The sequence below is a fragment of the Schistocerca gregaria genome, chromosome 3, assembly GCF_023897955.1.
Source record: "Schistocerca gregaria isolate iqSchGreg1 chromosome 3, iqSchGreg1.2, whole genome shotgun sequence".
NCBI classification, from domain to species: domain Eukaryota; kingdom Metazoa; phylum Arthropoda; class Insecta; order Orthoptera; family Acrididae; genus Schistocerca; species Schistocerca gregaria.
In genome coordinates, this window is record NC_064922.1 from 480,239,868 (window position 1) to 480,262,845 (window position 22,978).

The following is a 22,978-nucleotide window of genomic DNA, read 5'->3' on the forward strand; positions in this document are numbered from 1 at the left end:
TTTGCTAGTTATCACTGACGGAAATCTGACGGCACCATGGTACCTAAAGAACATTCTACTTCCTCGTGTGTCATCTCTCTTGTGAAAATATTGTGGTGCAATTTTTCAACGGCACAATGCTTGGCATCATTCGGCACGTGTCTCTATCAACTGTCGTCGTTTCGTAGAGATGCTCTCATGGTCAGAAAGATTCCCAGATCTGTCCCCAATCGAATATACAGCGTGTGGACAAAAATATGGAAACAACAGAAACGCAACACATCAACGTGTCTAATATGGTATAGTACAAACGTTGGTAATTAAAACAGCTTCCATACATCTCGGAATGTACAACTACAGGACCTGTATGATGTTCAAGGGAATCCTTCTTCCTCCAAAATATACGCAAGTTAAGGTAATGGTGAGGGAGGTGGATAGCGATCACTCACCCTTTTCTTCAGAGTTGACCACAAACATTCAATAACATTAAACTTCCTGGCAGGATAAAACAGTGTGCCGGACCGAGACTCGAACTCGGGACCTTTTCCTTTCCCGGGCAAGTGCTCTACCAACTGAGCTACCCAAGCACGACTCACGCCCCGTCCTCACAACTTTACTTCTGCCAGTACCTCGTATCCCACGTTCCAAACTTTACAGAAGCTCTCCTGCGAACCTTGCAGAGTGAAAATCTCATTCTGGAAACATCCCCCAGGCTGTGGCTAAGCCATGTCTCCGCAATATCCTTTCTTTCAGGAGTGCTAGTTGTGTAAGGTTCACAGTAGAGCTTCTGTAAAGTTTGGAACGTAGGAGACGAGGTACTGGCAGAAGTAAAGTTGTGAGGACGGGGAGTGAGTCGTGCTTGGGTAGCTCAGTTGGTAGAGCATTTGCCCGCGAAAGGCAAAGGTCCCGAGCGATCGCGGTTCCGGACCGAAACGCCTAAAACAGCTCGGCCACCGCGGTCGGCAGGCAATAATATTCCTCAAATAAACTATCTTCCCAAGTTTGCCAAGAGTTGGCTTGCCAAGAGTTCCTACCTAAACTCAATGAAACACCTGTGTGATATGATAGAACGTTGACTTCGCTCCCGAGACCTTTCGAAAGCCTAAATAACCACGTTTTGCAGCGCGGATCACAGCGAGACCTGCAGAAGAGAGTCAGTGAGGTACGAAAAGGTATGTGTAGCCATGCCAAATCCAGCGCCGTGGCCAACTGAGCTAGGTTTGTAGGCTGAAGACCGATGTCGCGAAAATCCCGATCGAAATGGTCCCCTAGATTCTAGACTGAATTTTAATCCCGGGAGTTTGGTCGCCTGAGGAGTACGGTAAACTTACCCTGGTACTCTTCAAACAATGCACATACACTGTGAGCTATGCCACAGGTTGCATTGTCTTTCTGGTAGATGCCATTATGTCGAGAAAAACAACCTGCATGTAGGAGTGGACATGGTCACCAAGGATACACATTTGTTTTGCTCAACTGCGGCTTCCAGAAAGACACGAGATCAACTAGGAAATGTCACGAAAACATACCTCAGACGAAAGCGCTTCTTCCTCCGGGGAGGATCCAGCTCATGATTTTTGCAGGGTGATTTCAGACATTTCACACAGTATACGCCAACTGCCTTGGTCCGACGGAGCACACAGTGTGATTCATCTCTTAAGGCCACTTGTTGATATTCAGTGGTCGTCCTGTTGCTGTATTGGGGTGCAAATTGCAGCCTTCTTCGTCAATGAACACCATTCGGCATGATTGTATGGAACAGGTGTCTGCTTTAGAGGCTCATACGCAGTGACGTTCGCAGAATAATTGTTGAGGGGACACTGTTGGTAATCCCTTGGCTCATCTGGGTGGTCAGTTGCTCAACAGTTGCATATAATCATATAACTTTCTTGGCAAATGCCTTTCCGAGATTTATGTCTGAAATACTCCCCTGTGATACAGACAAGAGGGAGATTGAGTCAATAATTAAATCACTGAAGACCAAGGACTCTCGTGGTTATGATGGAGTGTCTAGCAGAATATTAAAGAACTTTGCTGCACATGTTAGCCCCGTATTTAGCCATATTTGTAATTTTTCCTTCAGTAATGGTCAGTTTCCTGAGCGATGAAAGTACTCAGTAGTAAAGCCGCTTTGTAAAAAAGGAGAAAGGGACAATGTAGATAATTTTAGACCTATTTCTATGCCATGAGTGTTTGCAAAAGTTATTGAAAAGGCTGTGCACGATTTGCTATCAAATGTACAGTTAGGCTTTAGAAGTTGTTTAACAACTGAAAAATGCTATATTCTCTTTTCTCTGTGAGGTACTGGATGAGCCAAACAAAAGGTTTCGAACGCTTGGCATATTTTTGGATCTAATTAAAGCATTTGATTGTGTTGATCACAAAATATTGCTCCAGAAGTTGGACCATTACGGAATACGGGGAGTAGCTCACAATTGGTTCAACTCTTACTTTAGTGGGGTACCGCCAAGTGGGGGTGCCCCAGGGATCAGAGTTGGGGGCAGTTCTGTTCCTTATTTATATGAATGATATGCCCTCTAGTATTACAGGTAACTCTAAAATATTTCTGTTTGCTGATGATTGGTGATAAAGGATGTTGTGTGAAACATTGGCTCCATTTCAAACAGTGAAGTACACGACCTCAGTTCATGACTTGTAGAAAATAAACTAACGCTAAATCACAGTAAAAACAATATTTTACAGTTTCTAACACACAATTCAACAAAACCGGACGTTTTAATTTCACAGAACGGGCATATTATTAGGGAAACTGAACAATTTAAAGTTTTAAGTGTTCAGATAGATAGTAAGCTGTTGTGGAAAACCCACATTCAGGATCTTGTCCAAAGACTCAATACTGCCACTATTACTATTCGAACGCTATCAGAAGTGAGTGATCGTTCGACACGAAAATTAGTCTACTTTGCTTATTTTCATTCGCGTATGTCGAATGGTATTATATTTTAGGGTAACTCTTCCCATTCTAAAAGGATATTTTTGGCTCAGAAACGGGCGGTTCGGACAATAAATGGCGTGAGTTCACGAAACTCTTGTCGACTTCTGTTCACGAGTCAGGATATTTTGACATTGGCCTCTCAATATGTATATTCCTTGTTGCAGTTTCTTGTTACCAATATTAGTTTATTCCCAACAATAAGCAGCTTTCACTTGGTTAATACTCAGCAGAAATCAAACCTACATTTGGATCGGACTTGCTTAACTTTTGTGCAAAAAGGTGTGCAGTACATTGCTGCATCCATTTTCAATACTTGACCTCGAATTCAAAAGTCTTAGCAGTAATTCACGCGCTTTCAAGGAGTTCCTTGAAAAATTAAGCTGATTCTTATCGTGTTGATGATAGCGTTTACTTAACCCTTCACTGCGTTGCTTTGCATATGTGCAAAGCATAGTTTCAACTCTTCTCGCCGTTGTTCATGAAGTTTGACGCTTGAAAGTGCTTTGGTGATGTGCTATGTTGTATTATGGCGGTAACTGATAAGATTCTGCCACTAGAATGCTCTACTCAGTGTATGACGCGGCAATGTGTGTTGCTGCAAGTGGCATTGTAAGTCAGGCTGACATTGCTCTCTTTCGACGGTGATTGTTAGTAGTTGAATGGAAGAACACGTGAATGCAAAAAAATTCTAGTGCTTCTACAACCTTTGGAGAGTATTCTGCTCCGTTCATCTCGTACTTCTGCTAATAAATATGTGAGTAGTATATAAATCAATTTCGTTTGCATGTGTACAGTATTAATTATGAATGAAAATCGTCTTATTTTTTCAACATTTTTCCTGACATCCTTGAACAGTTTGAAATACAAAAAAAAAAATTTTAACTTCTAAAGAAAGTGTGTAATGAAGGGTTAAACTTATGGACTGACTTTTTTTCAGGTTCATGAACATTTATTCATGTTCTGACACGTTCCATGATCTTGGAGATTTGCACCTCAATTTTTTCTTACGGAACTTGACGTGTAAATATAAAATAAAAAAAATATACCCTGGTGCCGCACATTTGCCTCAGTGTCAGTTATAGTTCGCACCATTATGTGCCATGTACAGTATAATATAACCACGGCGGCACGAGACGGTTAACATTCTTAGCTGTTTCGGGAATGCTTCCATTCTTGCGAGGTAAATCGATCCATTTCCACATTGTGACAGCGACTGCACCGTTTTCCGCATCTCCCCGACACAATTTATATATCTCACACCACGAGTGCTACCACCTACCATTTGTGAGCGGTTACTGCACTTTAACGTCGAGCGTTGGTCACGTTAATGTAATTGGGCTGTGTATGATGCAGTACTGAATCGGAGCAAGAAGAGGCCCTGTTTCCATATATAGAAGAGACTAGGTGGGAATCTCTGCACCACTCCAAATCGACCAGTCTGCTCGTTTAAGGGTGTCACTAATACTACGCCCGGCGAGCTCAGTTGCTGGCTGCTGCAGTGGGAGTTACGCACCCGTCGATGAGCGGCGTCTCTGCGAGGGCGTCGCGCACCAGCTGGCGGCGCTGCGCGTCGGTCGTGATGGCCTCCTCCACCCCCGCCACCTCCTCGCCCGCCACCTCGTCGCTGCTGGCCACCCGCTCAGCGGGCGTAGCGGCGCTGGGGACAACCGGCACGCTGTGCCCGGCGCCCGTGGCCAGCAGCGACACCGCCAGCACCAGAACCAGCGCCAGCGGCACCTCCGTGGTGGGCCGCCTCAGCCGCATCCCTGTGTAGGCAACGATGAGTTTTGTAGAGTTTATACTGCTCTTATCCTGTGCCCCTGCAAAACTGCTTCCCCTCTGGGAGATGTACTCGTAGTTGCGAATATGAACACCCGTAAACTGTATATTGGAATGACGACGATGAAAATTTCTGCCGGACCAGGGCTCAAACCCGGATTTCTGATTTACACGAACGGTCGTCCTTAACCACTTTGGCTACCTGTGCACGACTCACAACCAGACTCAAACTTCTATATGTCGTCGTCCGTGCCTCACAAACCTGCACGCTTACAATACGTACACAACTGGCCACACAACATTACACCAAGAAGAAATGCACATGACAAACGGGTATTCATTGGACAAATATGTTATACCAGAACTGATTTGTGATTACATTTTCACGCAATTTGGTGCATAGGTCTTGAGAAACCAGTATCCTGAACAACCACCTCTGGCTTTAACAACGACCTTGATCGGCCGGGGCATTGAGTCAAACAGAGCTTGGATGGCGTGTACAGGTACAGCTGCCTATGCAGCTTCAACAAGATACCACAGTTTATCAAGAGTAGTGACTGGCGTATTGTGACGAGCCTGTTGCTGGGCCACCATTGACAAGACGTTTCGAATTGGTGAGAGATCTGGAGAATGTACTGGCCAGGGCACCAGTCGAACACTTTCTGTATCCAGAAAGGTCCGTACAGGACCTGCAACATGCGGTCGTGCATTATCCTGCTGAAATGTAGGATTTCTCAGGGATCGAATGAAGGGTAGTGCCACAGGCCGTAAGACATCTGAAATGTAACGTCCACTGTTCAAAGTGCCGTCAATGCGAACAAGAGGTGACCGAGACGTGTAACCAATGGCACCCCATACCATCACACCGGGTGATACGCCAGTATGGCAAAGACGACTACACGCTACCAATATGCGTTCACCGCGATGTCGCCAAACACGGATGCGACTATCATGATGCTGTAATCAGAACCTGGATTCTTCCCAAAAAATGACGTTTTGCCATTCGTGCACCCAGGTTCGTCGTTGGGTACACCATCGCAGGCGCTCCCGTCTGATTTGCAGCGTCAAGGGTAACCGCAGCCATGGTCTAAGAGCTGATAGTCTCTGCTGCTGCAAACGTCGTCGAACTGTTCATGCAGGTGGTTCTTCTCTTGCAAACGTTCCCATCTGTTGACTCAGGGATCTAGATGTGGCTGCACGGTCCGTTACAGCCATGCGGATAAGATGCCTGACATCTCGACTGCTAGTGATACGAGGCCCTTTGGGATCCTGCACCCACCAATTCCATATTCTGCTAACAGTCATTGGTCTCGACCGACGCGAGCAGCAATGTCGCGATACGATAAACCGCGAACGCGATAGGCTACAATCAGACCTTTATCAAAGTCGGAAACGTGATGGTACGCATTCTTCTCCTTACTCGAGGCATCACAACAACGTTTCCCGAAGCAACGCCGGTCAGCGGCTGTTTGTTTATGAGAAATCGGTTGGAAACCTTGTGTGAATGCTCTGAAAACCTAATGATTTGCATATCACAGCATCTTCTTCCTGATGCTTAAATTTCGCGTCTGTAGCACGTCATCTTCGTGGTGTATCAATTTTAGTTGCCAGTAGTGTATATTCCCATCCAGGAAGGACATATTTATTGAGACTCAGAGGGCCTTCCATTGCTTCCATTCCCTCCAACTCCCTACAATCCATCGCCCCCCCCCCCCCCCTCCTAGAAAAGTACTTTTCTACAGGGTTTCAGAACAAATTAAAATACTTTAAGACATTCTGAACCTCAAAGTAGATGAAATGAAGGATTCAGCTACCTTGGAAGTAAAACAACGTATTGCCAACAAAACAAGGACGATATAAAAAGCAGACTAGCACAGGCAAGGAGGGCATTCCTGACCAACACAAGTCTGCTGGTATCAAACATCAGCATTAGTTTGAGGAACAATTTTTGGGAATGAACTTTTGCGATACAGCTTTCTATTCTAGCGAATTATGGACGTGGTAAAACAAGAAAATAAAATAATCGAAGCTTTTGAGATGTGGTACAATCGAAGCATGTCAAAAATTAGGAGGACAATTAAGGTAAGGCATGAGAAGGTCGATCCGCAGAACGGCGTAGAAGGAATCATATAAAAAAGTGAAGAAGAAGAATGGTGACAGGACATGTGTTATGACAGCAGGGAATAACTTCCGCGGTATTGCAAGGAGAGTCGGCGGTAAAGAACTTAGAGGAAGAGATAGATTGCAAAAATCACTCCAATAACTGAGCATGCTGAGTATTAGTGCCACTCTGAGATGAAGAGGTTTGCACGAGAGGGAACTCATGACAGGCCACATCAAACCAGTTATATGAATTATACAGGCCAACGAAAGGTAATTTCTGAAAAACTTTTTTTTTTACTTTGATAGCTGATCTTTATAGTTTTTTGTGAGCTGAATCCAATTGTAGCTTTAGTTTCTTCTGTAGCACGCATAGCTTTAGAGCAATGTACTTTTCACTATATAGTATAAAAAATCCTATGCTATACAGTAAACGGGGAAATTAATGAAACGCTTTTTTACAACATAAGCATGATTTGTATTTACAGTAAGCTACTTAAAACAATGATATGTGTTAATAGAGATTTCACTTGTCAGCTGGAATTAGTTTGTATTTTCTTTCTCTTTTTTCTTTGAAGCTCCTACAATGAGTCGCTTGCTGAACTTCTAGTTGAAGTGACCAGCAGTAGTTCCCCATCATGTTGGTGTTCCATCAGCCTTGGTAGCGTTTTCTCCATCACTTTAATGTCTTAGTAAAAACGCTGCCCTTGCTCCTCACTAACATCTCCCATATTGTCCGGGAAGTTATCAAGGTGACTGTTCAAAAATTGAATTTTAAGGCTCATTAAACATCTTAAAGTTTTAAACTTCTTTAACACTGTAGCTATAATAGAAACATATTCTGGGTCTTTTTCATGTCCTGAGAACTTTATAACGACTTGCTTGAATGATACCCATGCTTATTTCTCATTTAAGGTCATTTTGGATTCAAAATTAACATCAAACATCAGTTTTCTAATGTCATGTCCGACAAAGTTGACTTCTTTTAGTTTAGCTTCTGAAAGGTGTGTAAACGTTTGGCAAATATACTTAAAACATGGTTCATTTGCAGGCAAAGCCTTTACCAACTGTTTCATTAGGCCTTACTTCATATGTACAGATGGTAGGAGTACGGTTTTGGATCTACAAGGTTTTTTCGTAAAATGTTCTCTCACCAGGTTTTAAAGACTCCCTCACAGGCCAGTTCTTTCAGCACCAGTGCTGATCCCTAGTTCTACTGCCCCATTCACACATGAAACACGGAATTTTGGTAAAGCCACCTTGCTGACCAAGAAGCATGCATGTTACTTTTAGTTCGCCACATATCATCCAACCATGAACAGAATAGCCTATTTTATTTAGCACTATTTCAAATGTACAGAATTTCCAACAGGTATAGATGCATACATGTTACCATTATGTCATAAAACAGCCTTTAAACTAGTTTTGGATGAATCAATAAACAGACTACTGTCTACCTTTTTTTATGCAATACCAAACTCATTCATTAGAGCAGGAATGTCTGAGCAGTACACTAAATCACCTTCTTGTTGAAAAAACTTGGAAAATTGCTGCTCTCTCTTTCCATATGTGTATATGCTGGTACCAACTGCCAAAAAGTTCCTGTCTTTTAATCCAGAGCCAAACAATTCAGCTTTTTCTTTCGTTAAGCCCAGATCCCTAACCAAATCGTTAAGCTCGGTCTGAGCAAACAATTTCGGCTCTAAACTTTCTGTATTACAATGGAATTAATCATCATCTGCTTCATCTAAATCACATTATAGATCCCAAAGTTCTTCTGTTGGAATAGAAGTTAAATCATCTAGTAGTTCAGGAACTGGCAAATCTACACCAAGGCCTACTGGTCGGATGGCGGATAGAAGGTTATGGTAGCTTATTACCTTCTTGTTTTTCGAATTATGACCAGTAATATCAACCCTCGTAAAGTAGCAATCTTCGGAAAGATTTCTTGGTTCCCTCCATATCATAAGAACAGCAAACCTAAAGGCTTTTTTCTCCTTTTTGGACCATTTTCTCAGATTTTCAACACACAAATAACATACCTTATGTGGCGCCCAAGATTTGTTAACCATGTTTAGATCCAAAGTATGATAGGTAAACCTTTCTCAAAAAGTCTGTAATGTTTCTTTGGTGGTTTTAATCACAAATTCATCACAAATATAACATAAGCTGTCTGCAGAGTTTTTGCAACCACGATTAGACATGTACAGGAAACAGGAAAGTGAAGTTAAGTTGACAGTAAACAAAACACCATCTGTTAACACAAAAATCGATCTTTTTTCCAGCAAATGTTTTTCAGCAGTGCTACCAACGTCATCTACATTCATTACACCTCCTTTTTAAATTATTTTAACTGTAGAAAAGCTGTTAAATTCTTCAAAAAATCGCTTAAATTAATACATTTAACTGTGAAATTTGAAGAAATGGTGGGTGATACAGTTTTTTAAGTATCATATTTTGATTTCATACCCTAAAAAACATAAGAATAAGGTATTTTCAGCAAAAATATTTTTCCATCATTGGCCTGTGTTATGACTCAAAAAAGTGCATTCAAGAAAATTTAAGCATTATTGATAAAAAAATTCTTAAATGAATTGATGAAAATTGATGAAAAATGTTGTGCACAACATATTAAATCTACAACTGTGGTAAATAAACCACATTTTGCATACACTTACTAAAAATTTAAGGAAAATCCAAATCATTCATTCTTTATGGCAGCTACTGTAAGCTGGTTTTAACAAGATGTATAATAAATATGAGATTTAATTTGACATCAGAAATTATTAATAGTGCATAAACTATTACTTATCGATAAAAGATAAAGCGTTGTAATTAAGAATTGGAAAGACATCCTCCTTCGGGTTTTCATTGTAATTTTACATTGCTTTTTCTTACTTTGAATCAAGCAAACTCAATGACTGTGTCATAGAAGTCAAATTTAGCAGCTGTATCGTATTCTACAGGCAAAATAGCTACATTTTAATATCGGCTTTCACCTTTACTTAGTGATGCCAGACGTCCCAATTTTCGATGACTCTTACAATTTTTATGATATCTCATTAACTCTATTGTGGGGGCCTTACTCGGCTCTTTAATAATGCTCAGAGATTCCATCATTTGTCTGTAGCTTCTGCCTTCATTATTGCCCCACCCAAATGCGAAAGATATGATTTGATGTAAATCATGTCTTGCTGCGAATCAGTTTTGGTGGATTTCACTTCCTCGTGTATAATGTAACTGCTTGTAACTGCTTTAGTGTTCTCGAAAGTATCTACGACTCATAACCGGAAAAATAATTATTAGGGGTCAATAACTTAACGCTTTTCAATAACTCGAAGCAAACAGATGTTAACGTCAAAATTATGGCAAAAAATTGCTGCTTTAATGCAAGTACCACATCTGTTTAAAATATGTTGTGGTGGCAAAGCTAAATCTGACAGTATATATCCACACTGAGGTGACAAAAGTCATGGGATAGCAATAAACACAAATACTGATGACCGTAGTATCGCTTACACAAGGTATAAAAGGTCAGGGAATTGGCGGAGCTGTCATTTGTACTCGGGTGATTCGTGTGAAAAGATTAAAGAAGTGATTGTAGCCGTACTACAGGAATTAACAGACTTTGAACGCGGAATGGTAGTAGGAGCTAGATGCATGGGACATTTCACTTAGGAAATCTTTAGAGACTTCAGTATTCAGAGATCGCAATGTCAAGACTGTGAATACCAAATTTCAGGCCTTACCTCTCACCACGGACAACGTAGTAGCCGAACGCTTTCACTTAGCGACAGAGAGCAGCGGCTTGCTTAGAGTTGTCAGTGCTTATAGACAAACAACACTGCGCGATACAATCGCCGAAATCAATGTGTACGACGAACATATCCGTTACAACAGTGAGGCAAAATTTTGCGTTGTTGGGCTACGCCAGCATATGACGATGCGAGTATCTTTGCTAACAACACGACATCACTTGCAGTGCCTCTCGTGGGTTCGTGAACATGTCCGTTGAACGGTAGACGACTGGTAAACCGTGACCTGGCAGATGCGTCCCGATTTCGGTTGGTAAGAACCGATGGTAGGGTTCGAGAATGGCGCAGATCCCACGAAGCCATGGACTCAAGATATCAACAAGTCCCTGCACGAACTGGTGGTGGCTCCATAATGGTGTGGGCCATATTTACATGGAATTGCCTAGTTTCATTGGCCCAGTATGCAGCCATACATGGAGTTCATGTAGCCAAACAACGATGAAATTTTTGTAGATGATAATACGCCTTATAACCTAGCCAAAATTATTCGTGGCTGGCTTGAAGAACATTCTGGACAGTTCAAGTGAATGATTTGACCACCCAGATCCTCCGACATGCGTCCTATCGAACATTTATGGGACGTAATCGAGACGTCATTTAGCGCACAAAATCCTGCTCCGGCAACACTTTCGCAGTTATGGACGACTATGGAGGCAGCGTGGCTCAGTATGTCTGCACGCGGCTTGAGTCAATGCCGCGTCGAATTGTTGTACTATGTCGGACAACAGAAGATCAGACGCCGTGTTAGGAGGTATCCTAAGACTTCTGCGATTTCGGTAAACGCGGCGAACGAGTAAGGGCTTACAAAAATACCTTTAATAGGGAAAACAGTCAGCCGATAATTTAATAAATGCTGTCAGAATTTTGAAGCCTTTCTATTATGTGCGTCTATTTTGTTGTTTGTGGAGGCATTGCGTCATATTTTAGGCGTTGCCTGTTCTTTAAGCTACGCAAAATAACTCACGGCCTAAACGCGTAACGAGCTTTAGGTTGGGAAAAACTATTTTAAAATATCTTCCATTCGTGGCCGAGCGGCTCTAGGCGCTTCAGTCTGATACCGCTCGACTGCTACGGTTGCAGGTTCGAATCCTGCCTCGGGCATGGATGTGTGTGATGTCCTTAGGTTAGTTAGGTTTAAGTAGTTCTAACTTCTAGGGGACTGATGACCTCAGAAGTTAAGTCCCATAGTGCTCAGAGCCATCTGAACCATCTTCCCCTCCATCGTTGCGGTTTCGACGCACGAACGAAAAATAAAAAACGGTTTGGGGCCAGTAATTTAACGCTTTTCGATAGCCTGAAACAAACAAATGTTAATTTCAATAAAATTCCGCGGATTTACGGTCTCTTACCGATTTAACTTCATCAAAATTATCACAGTAAAAACGTCCGCATTTATACAAGTACTCCATGTGGTTAGAATAAGTTGTGGCGGCATAGCTAAATCTGGTGTATAGATCTAAATGTAACAACACAAGCTGGTTCTTTTAAAACTACCTTCAATAGGGAAAAAGTCATTATATGACTAACAAATGTTGTCTGAATCATGAAAGGTTTGTATTTTGTGCATCTAATTAGACGGTTTGTGGAGGCTATCAGCATATTCATTTTGTAATATTTTAACGTTGCCTGTTGCTTAAGGTACACGGTGTAGCGCGTGGGCTAAACATGCAACGCGCTTTAGGATAGGAAACATTATTTTAGTTGCTCTCCTGCCCTTCATCATATACAAAATGGGGCGGCATCACTCAGCAACAGTAGGAGCCTTTTTTATTTAAATTTATTGACATGATGTACACACGTCAAAGAAATGTTTTGCATCACTTTGGTTCCGAGAGTTCCAGAATCCGTACAGAAAATTGGACTAGAGATAAACATAAAAATCATTTCCGCCCTCTTTTATTACTCATCTAAACCACACATTGAATGTCGCACCACCACACAGCGAAACCTTCAGAGGTGGTGTTCCAGATTTATGCATTTTCCGCACTTTTGGCGTAATTCGTACGCAAAAGAACCAATAATAGGTGCTACCATGCAAGTTATTACAGTATATGTACTGTGATCAGAAAAAAGATGTAACATTCTTTCTGATAAACTGCATATTGGCTTCTGTCTCGGACTTCGGCCGACGTTCATCTAATGATTTTTCTGACGTTTCGCCAGCACGAGTGGCTGGCATTGTCAAAGCTTCACCTTCCATTGCCGGTGGTGAACTGGAGCTGAGCTCGCGGCCGCAGACTATATGTACCTGGCGCGCCAACGTCCGAGGGCTTCTCTGCGGTCATTTCCGGTGCGGTTCTCCTCTTGCTACCTGCGACGATCGTTCATTGCAGTACGGGAAGCCAGGATCCGTTTACCATAAGACTTTCCTCTTTCTTGTTGAAACTGTTCGCGTGTTTTTGTATTTCTACATCTTCTCTGAACAAGCGCGTGTGATAGTGCTTCTCTACAGCCAGAATTTTATTACGTGGTCGGTCTCATTCAGTGCGTGCTCTGCCACGGCCGATTTCTCCACCTGCCCCAATCTGCAATGTCGCTTATGCTCTTTGATCCTGTTGTTAATTGATCGTCCAGTCATTCCGACATACACTTTTCCGCATGTGCATGGTATACGGTATATTCCCGACATTGCAAGTGGGTCTCTTTTCTCCTTCGCCGATCCAAGACACTCTTTGATCTTCCTTGTCGGTTTGAAAATCGTCTTTACGCCATGTTTGCGCAATATACGGCCGATTCTGTCAGTCACTCTGGGAATGTATGGCAGAACGGCCGTACCCGACATTTCTTTTTCTGGTTCCTTACTTCGCCGAGTGTTTGGCTCTGTTACACTTCTAATGTCATTTGTGGAGTACCAATTGCTCCTCAGAACAGTTTCCAGGTGTTGCATTTCTCGTTTGAGGTGTTGCGGCTCACATATTCGTTACGAGCGTACTAATCATGCCTCTTTGCTGGTTCGGGTGGTGGTTTGACAGTTGGCGCGCCAGGAACATATAGTCTGCGGCCGCGAGCACGGCTCCAGTTCACCACCGGCAGTGGAGGGTGAAGCTTTGACAATGCCAGCCACTCGTGCTGGCGAAACGTCAGAAAAATCATCAGATGAACGTCGGCCGAAGAACCCGAGACAGAAGCCAATAGGCAGTTTGTCAACAAGTGGCCACGAAAGCCTTAACAATTTTGTATTCTTTCTGACGTCGAAATTCATGCACTCATCTTCGAAATATGGATTTACTCTCCAAATGACCATAAAATTCGAACGTACATGAAGCATGCAACATGCAATATGTGTTGTTTTAGAGTCCTTGTTTACTGTACTTTTTTTGCTTTACATAACTGTTCCTGTCACATGCCTGGATACTGACCATTCCTCTTGGGACAGCCTCTGTAACACACTTGGTGGTGCTAACTTTAAACTTTTTCCATCTGTTGGCACCTACAATCGGTATTGAACAGCAGATTTTCGGGGTATCACTGTATCCTAGAATAGATTTATCAAAAGGAAATAATTCATCAACGGTGTGTAAATAGCATCGAGATATCTGTACGCCACACCCTACACCGATATCTAACATTCGTTGATGGATATTTTATTGGATGCAGTCTAATATTCTATTACCAGAACATCCAGTTTGAGCGCAACCATTTCGCGAAGAAATGTTGCAGAAAGGCTTAACGCTCACGGTCGCTTTATACTCGTAGATGAACAAGATGGTTCGTATTTCACTTTTGAAATTTTCTAGATGTCAAAATCCAGTGAAAAAGCCAGGAGATTTTTGTGACGGCTTAATAAGTCATGTCAACTCCTGGGCATATCAGCGTGCCTCCTGATACTATTGTTCAAAAGTTCATGTTTAAATGAATGAGCTGGCGTCGCTTAAATAAAGCAGATGCAGAACGAGAAACTGTCACAGAAACTAAAACCTCTCAATTGATATTATATTGATAAACTTTACAAAATCATTATGACGTCGGAATATGGCAGATCAACGGTTTCGGATTATATACAAGTGGAACAGAAACATTTCTGCACCAAAGGAATTCCTTTTTCTCTTAAGTCTTCCTTTATTTATTTGTCCCTAAATGACTAAACAACCCCTGCGATTGACGGTCTGTTCGTGTCTTTTTGGAGGCTTACATTTAGCTTGAGCTCCAGATGGTGGTCATCAACTTAGCTACCACGTAATATGGTGTCAGTCTTACTAAAAGACCCAGCTGCGCCAGTTAGGGGAATTTACAGCAATGTCAGATCAACTATCAGCTCACTGCATCTGCAAGATGCTGCCGGTCAACCAGAAATATATGTCTCTACCAGTCTCCGCGAAACCACAGACTAACATCCTGTAAGGTCATCAATATTTCAGGTAAGAAAAATTCTCAAGACCATAGTTCAAAAAGAAATAAAAATCCATAAGTAACAAAAAATCAAACAGAAAATAGATAAACGCTATCACGTGAAAGCGTACTTGCTCAAATTTCAAGAACTAGCTTTAAGGTCACTTGCTAGTGAATCTGCTTCAAAAATTCGAATTTCTTTCCGTCTTAAATCAATATTTAGAGTTCTGTGAACAAAATGGTAGTTAAATGAATCGGTTGGGATATCAGGAACATCTTTAAAAATAAATTTAAATATATGTCGGTATGCGGCAATGATGGTGTTTCGGCTGTGGTCGGATGTGAAATGGCGTCATTATTATAGTAATTAACAGCCTCAGTTGCACCGTTTTCCTAGAATTTACCTAAGTTTCGGTCGGGATAAGTCAACCTTCTTCAGAATAACCGTATCTATCGTTTGTCCATAGTGGACATCGTCAAGCTAAAACTACATATCCATAAATTATCGTCAGACAGTAAAACTTATCTGGCACTACCTCGGCCCCACTTCGCGACTGCGATGCGGAGCCACGAGTGCTGTATTGAAAATAACCGTAGGATCATGAGGCCCGCCTAGGAAGACACAATAGTTAGTTACTTGTTGGGACAAGACGTAAACTTTACTCCTGACCTTGAATTTACTAGTAAAGTGAAATAAATGGTATAGCTGAGAAAAAGAGCATATTTGTTAACCTGTACAGAGCGTACTTAGATCGACTGTCTTAACATTTATGAAGTATTCATTCGTCATGATATGAGGAAGACATCATGTGCTTACAAGGTATGGCCTATCTAGAAAAATTCTTGTGCATAAGCGTGAAATTTAATCGCCTAAAAGGAACTTAGGAGTGGGAAGGATAACATAAAGCCAACATCGCCATTATTACGACTAGGTCTAGAAACAAAAATATTTTTTTTAAGACGTATTTGTTAAGCACTTGCTTCGCTATGGTTACAACGCATTAACATCCTACTGACTTAGCACACAAATGGTCATGATTGAACTTATGAGCAATTCTGTATCTAAACTGAAACATCCGGCAATATGGGCCATAAAAATTAGATGGTCATTATTCAAGATTAGTATATTTGACCTGAAATTAAGTCAGAAACAAATGCACGTGCCTGATTGAGTTTCTTGGTCAAGTTATGGTTATGAGCTGCAGAAAACACTATAGTAGGGGCTAATGTGGCGACAATGGAGATGATCCACACACATACTGTAAAAACTGTGTGTGGACCACTGCCATCATAATTCGGGCATGGAGGCCACTGCCATTGAATTTAGGGCATGACAGCGGGAATATACTTAGACCTAAAGTGTACCTCTTCTTCTTTATCAGAGTGAACTCGAAGTATAGCTTCTAACGAACGAATAGAGATCTGTCTCCGTAGAACGGAAGGAAAGCATGACGCTTGAAAAATGTGACGTTTTCGTTTCTCATTTATCCAGACTTCGATGCGTCTACAACAAGATTGTCTGAGCAGAATATTGTCCTTTTGACACGTGGTCCAAAATGTCCGGTTGATTCTTGAAGACTTACATATAGATTAGGCAGCAATGGACCACCCAGACTAATTACAGGAACCATAGTATATGAATGTGTGAGCGCAGTGGCCTCTATGTTTTTCTCCTTTGAATAACAGTGTTCTTTTTGAAAACCGAACAGATCTTCATTGTAAAAGTAAGATTCACTAAAACTAGCGATCTTATGCTCTGAATAGTAATAATCTATCATTTCGATTTGAATTACTCCATTTGCTGACAAATTTTGTTATATATCTTGCCACAGTTTTGTGACCTTTTGATGCGACTAATCCAACTTGGATCACGTAAAGCTGTATCACTGGCCCTAAATGACTTTTCTCTGGCTTTGGTAAATAGTTCAAAAATTCGCGCACTTAGCTCCGTCGTAATTTACAGTCGATTCTTATGTCGTCCAGTGACTTCCTTTTCCCGTCTAGACAGTTCACGTTCAAAATGGACTAAGCGATATTTATTTGGAACATTACTGACATGAAGGCGTTTCTTACCACTTTCGTTCAGCCAATACATAACCGCTTTTTCTTGGTCTGATAGGTAATTTACTTCCTGTTGTTGCTTTTGGAGATAACTGATGTTAAAACGTGGCACTATCATCCGACGAGCCTTCATGAGTACAACTTTGTTCAGTTTCTTTGTCATCGGTAGATTCGCTTTTTGCAGTTTCAAGTGTTTCAGTCGTTTCTAGCTACATCTCTACGCTGTTTTCATGCTAGTTTATAACTTTATCTATCATTTCGCACATCACATAGTCTTTCTGTTGATGGCTTCATTTGGCTTCTGTTGTGCACTTACACAGTAAGCAGGGGTCACCATCACCTGGAAGGGAGATCGAATATTCAGCCAAAAGTGCCCTCCGTAATATACTGTAGATGTACAGAAAATCTTTAAGCATCAGGACGATATTTTTCGAAATACGTATCAGGAATTAAAAGAAAGTGCATCCGAGAGAAACGAATGATAGTTTCCCTTTTTCACAGAAACCTTGCAGTGATATTCCTCTTCAGTGAACACCGTGATAAGACGGCCACACTTACTGACCATGCGCGCTCAACGCTCACAATGCCAACAGCTGGCGACGCGCGATGTGTTGGCCAGCCTTCACTGCACGCTCCGAGCAAGAAAAACAGCCGTTTTCGTGACGTTGTTTAGGTGACTTCCAGTTCATGTCAGCAGCTATAGTTTTGCATGCGGACCTTTTCTACAGTTAACTAACAGTGGTAAAAAATCAATACATGTTTCAGCATGGCAAGCATGACCATTCCCTTGTATTTGCGACGTGCTTGCCAGCCGCGATGGCCGATCGGTTCCAGGCGCTGCAGTCCGGAACCGCGCGATTGCTACGGGCGCAGGTTCGAATCCTGCCTCGGGCATGTATGTGTGTGATGTCCTTAGGTTAGTTAGGTTTAAGTAGTTCTAAGTTCTAGGGGACTGATGACCTCAGATGTTAAGTCCCATAGTGCTCAGAGCCATTTGAATTATTTGAGCGACGTGCTTGCAGTGCCTTGTGCTGTCCATATGAGCGCCGCCGATATCGCAGGACTGCTGAGGGGCAGCCAGCACCTCGGTTTCTGACAGATTTTTCAAAGTTTTCCTGAAAGGTGCAGTTTCATGGGCTCCAACTAGAACATAACGAGAGAGGCGTAATTGAAAAGAAGTCAGCCGAGTTAGGTTACATTCTTTATAAAGTTCATGGAGGCTGTGCAGCCGTGAAAATTACATGCAGATGTGTTGGAAGCAGTATAGACGTTGCTAATAGTCAGTATTGGTTAGAGAGCCATATCCAACGCCATTTTTCATCATCAGATGTAAGTTATCGCGTTTTAGTAAATCTAATCCAATTTTTACCAGCTGAAAGGATAGTTTATTTGCTTTCGAGACAATTCAAGTGATTTGTAAACATTAGTCTTGCTGTTTCTGCTGTAGGACCTAGACGCCGCTATATCTCTTGGCATTGTTTTGTAACGTCAGTAGTTCAGGCAATATACATCTGAAACAGAGTACAGCTTTTATTTATTCAAATAACTGGCTTGATTGCAATTTTTTTTTCTTCATAGGACCGCTTTCGGTTCATTCAGAACCATCTTCTGATCTGTAAAAATAATGATACTAAATTACTATTTCACGGAAGCAAATCTTTTTCATTCTATCTAATCAACATCAAATGTACCAGAGCGTACCTGATATTTCAGTTACAGGAGTAACCCGTCCAAATCCAGCAATTTTCACATGCTACGTCACATAAAATTGGTTGGCAGAGTGCACGTCATTTATATTAATTATAACACTTTTAATTATGTGACGTAGCATGTGAAAAGTGCTGGATTTTGACGGGTTACTCCTGTAACTGAAATATCAGGTACGCTCTGGTACATTTGATGTTGACTAGATAGGATGAAAAAGATTTGCTTCCATGAAATAGTAAATTAGTATCATTATTTTTACAGATTGAAGATGGTTCTGAATGAACCGAAACCGGTCATATGAATAAAAAATTTGCAATCAAGACGGTTTTTAAGTAACATTATAAAATCACTGATTGCTGTTATCCCATAAGACATTTGCAAATAACTGGCCATGAGTAAAATGCAGAATGATGAAAAGTGGCTTGCAGTGAGGTTGTTACGTCGTGAATCACAGTAGAGCAGCGATTTGCAGTATGACAATACTTTATTACATAGTCACAGAACATACAATACAACAAATCAAAGATACATTGTCCTAAGAGTAAACACTTGCCCGAAGTACATCACTCTGTGACATCCTCCCCACCCTGGTCGACCTCCAAAGGTACGGCCAGCTGCACAGGACGACTAATGATGAGACCTTCTGGTGTCCGGAGTATTATCGTCCTTACCCTGCCGTCTCTTCCTGGTAGTACCTCTTCTATCCTGGCCTTCTTCCACATATGTCGCGGCCGAAGGTCCTCTTGGATCAGCACGATGTCGCCAGGGCGAAAGGGGATGACTCGTTCCGAAGGGCGTTTAGCTTCATGGTAGTTCCAGAGCTCCAATAGGTGTTCTTTAACCCAACGGTTCCAAAAATTGTCACAGAGTTGCTGTCTGAGTGGGAATTCCTTTGTTAAATTCGTGTTCGCTGAAGGCTGTGGTTCCGTCGGAATAGTCGTAAGTTTTTCTCCCGTCAGAAAGTGGGAAGGTGTGAGTGCATCACAATCATCTCCTGGTGTGATGGGCCTGGAGTTCACCGCGGGTTCAAAACTGATCAAGGTGGTGTTCAGTTGTTCCTCAGTGAGCTTTGCGAGTCCCAATACCTTCCGTAGACAACGCTTTATAGTACCCACCATTCTTTCCCACCATCCTCCCCACCAAGCCGCCCGGGAGACAATGAATTTCCGAGTAATACCATGGTGGGCGCAGAACTGATAAGGATGTCACAGAGTGATGTACTTCGGGCAAGTGAGAGACTGTTTGTTAGTTACAATTTATCTATTCGATCATGAACGCGTACGATCTTCTTACAGTCTTGCGCCCAATGGCCGCAAGAATCGCAAAAGACGCAGAATGGTTCCTTTACGCTGGTATCCTTCGGAGTCGATCTTTTAGATTTCGCGTGTACGTGAAGTGTGGACGCTGTGGGAAGGTTACTAGAAGTGCTGGAAAATTCACCGCGTATCTTCTGCATGGTAAGCACCCCGTCGACTTCCTCGTTCAGAAACTCCATCAGTTGCAAAATGTACCCTTCGGATAATCCAGTACGCTTGGCGTGAATTATCCAGCGGCGGCATATGTCATCTGGAAAAGCGTGTAAAATATTCGGCGCGAGGACTCGGCTGTATCCGGTCACGTCTTCCCCAATTGCCCGGAGAGCTTGAATACGTCGCTGGCATTCAATGAATGTTGAATTAAGTTCCTCTGGAGTGGACAGCTGAATTGGTTTTATGGCTTCGAGATAATCTAAGTGGGCTTGAATTATTCGATCCTTGTTGCCATAACGCGCTCGGAGAATCGTCTTAGTTTCTGCGTACGTCAAGGCCGTCACCGTAATACCGTCCACTAAATGTTTTGGTTCTCCCGAGAGACAGCCACGAAGAAAGATGTGTTTATTAATTGTAGTTACCTACTGCTCAAACTGCTCCCAGCATCGTGCCCATGTCTCGATATCTCCTGAAAAAGGCTCAAGCTTGATCGGCGGAAGTTTTACTGAAGCTGTGGGAACACTCATTGTTACAGATTGTACCAGCGTATTGTCGGGAATCTTTATGTGTGCTACCGATTTCGCAAGCTGCTTCTCTATTTCGTGAGACAATCGAGATATTGTGACTTTCGCGGTGTCTAAATAATCTTCGCATTTAAGAACATCTTCTTCGTATTCGTCACCGTCTAAAAACTCGTGAATATCCTCATCTAATTTAACGAGGCGGTCCAGAACGCTTCCCAATCTGTCATTGTAATATTTACAATCCGCGATTTCCGATGTGTCTGACAACCTTGCAACTTCCGCTACGAGTCGCGTAATGTTTGCTCTTTCTCTCATACGTTTTCTCTTTAGAGAGTGTAACTGTGCTTCTGATTTGTGGTCTGTCATGTCCACTCGGTCCGTTTACTCGCAAGTTTAAAGCAGTGTCGGCTAGCGATCAGCTGGTCCTAGTAGGGCGTTATCTTTGGATCGCTAGTCGAAGTAGTTCAATTGATGATCGCTAGATGGCAGAACTAGTCCTAAACAATCTACAGGCGTAGCGTAGGATCTGATCATTCGTAAAAGCGCTAATCGACCAGCTACAATAGCAGTACACAGCGACAATAATGTAATCAGTAGGCTTTACAAATGGCACTACAAAACATGATGCGTGATAATTCAATTGAACCTAGCTGTGTATGCAGGCGGTTGTCGTCGAAGAGCTTGATCCGTGGTGTAACAAATCGCTGCAGTAAGACCCCACGTAGTATTGCCGCGTGACGTGCGTCCAGAATTCCGGGTTCACAACGGCAATAGTGGAAATTGTCTCGGGCAAAGTCTAAAGCTCCCGGGTTTCTGCACCAAATTGTTACGTCGTGAATCACAGTAGACCAGCGATTTGCAGTCTGACAACACTTTATTACATAGTCACAGAACATGCAAAACAACAAGTCGAAGATAAATTGTCCTAAGAGTAAACAAACAGTCTCTCACTTGCCCGAAGTACATCACTCTGTGACAGAGGTGATTAACTGATTGTGACATAAGGAGCATGTGGTGTGAGCGACACTTCAGTTTCATAGCAGACACTGAGATTTATTACCCAAACTATCCGAGAGTTAATATAATTGCCTCAACAATGGAATTTATAGATATATTAGTGTTATTTAAAGGGCAAACAATGAAAATTTTGTTCGTTAAACAAGATTATTAAACTGACTGCAATTACATGAGACACTGCATTCACTGTTATTTTGGAAACTGCAGAAAAAGGTCAAATTGCCGTGTGAACAGTAGTTAATTGAGTCTGAATATAAATTGTGCCGAAAACAAGTCAATACATGTTCAGAAACTATAGTAGAACATGTGAAAAAGTTTCTATCAAAGGCATCTCTGTTTACAGTACTTATTTATTCATGCTTGTGCAGTCACAATCTACCATAGTCCGCTGCTTTTAAAATATTGTGGTAGTGTAACACCATGCATCAGGGGACTCCGGATAACCTCTACCCATAATCCGCCCATTCTATCAGTCTGTTCTCATAGATACGCCTTGAGGTATGCATCGTGTCTTTCATACAACAGTGCAACGTGCAGAAAGCTATTATTACTAGCTGTGATGCTCGTAGATGACGATTTTCCTCTCATATGTTGTGGGAAGAAAGTAGACCGTTTTGTTAAACTATTTTCGTTAAATATCGTTTTCTGTTAACTCCTAGCCTTTTCTCAGTGTATCACTATTTGTTTCCGAAGGTAAACCTGGGACACATGTGAGTTGACGCTTTCTTGGTAGCATCCTTGGTTGTTATGCTACGCACCATTAAAGCAATACAAACGTTTTGAGTACGTGGAGTTTTGCGGTTTTCAAATATCGAAGAAAAGACTTTCAACACCAAAACTACTGTTTATTTACGGGCTCACTAGTTTCCAGCTTTGCCTATTTTCACATCACCTATTACAGAGAACAAAAACTATTATGACCGGATGCGTATAATGTTAATAAAGGTGTCAACAATAAAACAGTACATATGGTTAACACCCTGGGGCGTTCGGCAAGTAATGTAACACTTTTTTTCTGAAATGTGGTTCGTTTTATTCAGGACTGCACCATATTATACTCCACTGTTTTGTTTGCAAAACCCTATTTTTCAACATAATCTCCGTTCGATGAGACTCCCTTACGCACCTTACTCCGAGGGCCTCGCATGGTACCACTCTAGTGGTCGATGTCGAAACTAACGTCTTGCGCCATCAAGAACCTCCCCATCATCCAAATACTGCTTCCGGTGGAGTGCATCCTCC

General features: G+C 42.0%; 1 protein-coding gene across 1 annotated transcript in view; it reads right to left on the reverse strand.

Annotated features, from left to right (window-relative positions):
- The window catches only part of LOC126354117 (dipeptidase 1-like), a 447,156-nt gene that overhangs the window by 319,151 nt on the left and 105,027 nt on the right, over positions 1–22,978 (reverse strand). Inside the window, exon 2 of the mRNA XM_050003512.1 lies at positions 4,449–4,701. Coding sequence (XP_049859469.1) covers positions 4,449–4,699 — 251 coding nt within the window. The 5' untranslated portion in view covers positions 4,700–4,701. The remainder of the gene's footprint in view (positions 1–4,448; positions 4,702–22,978) is intronic.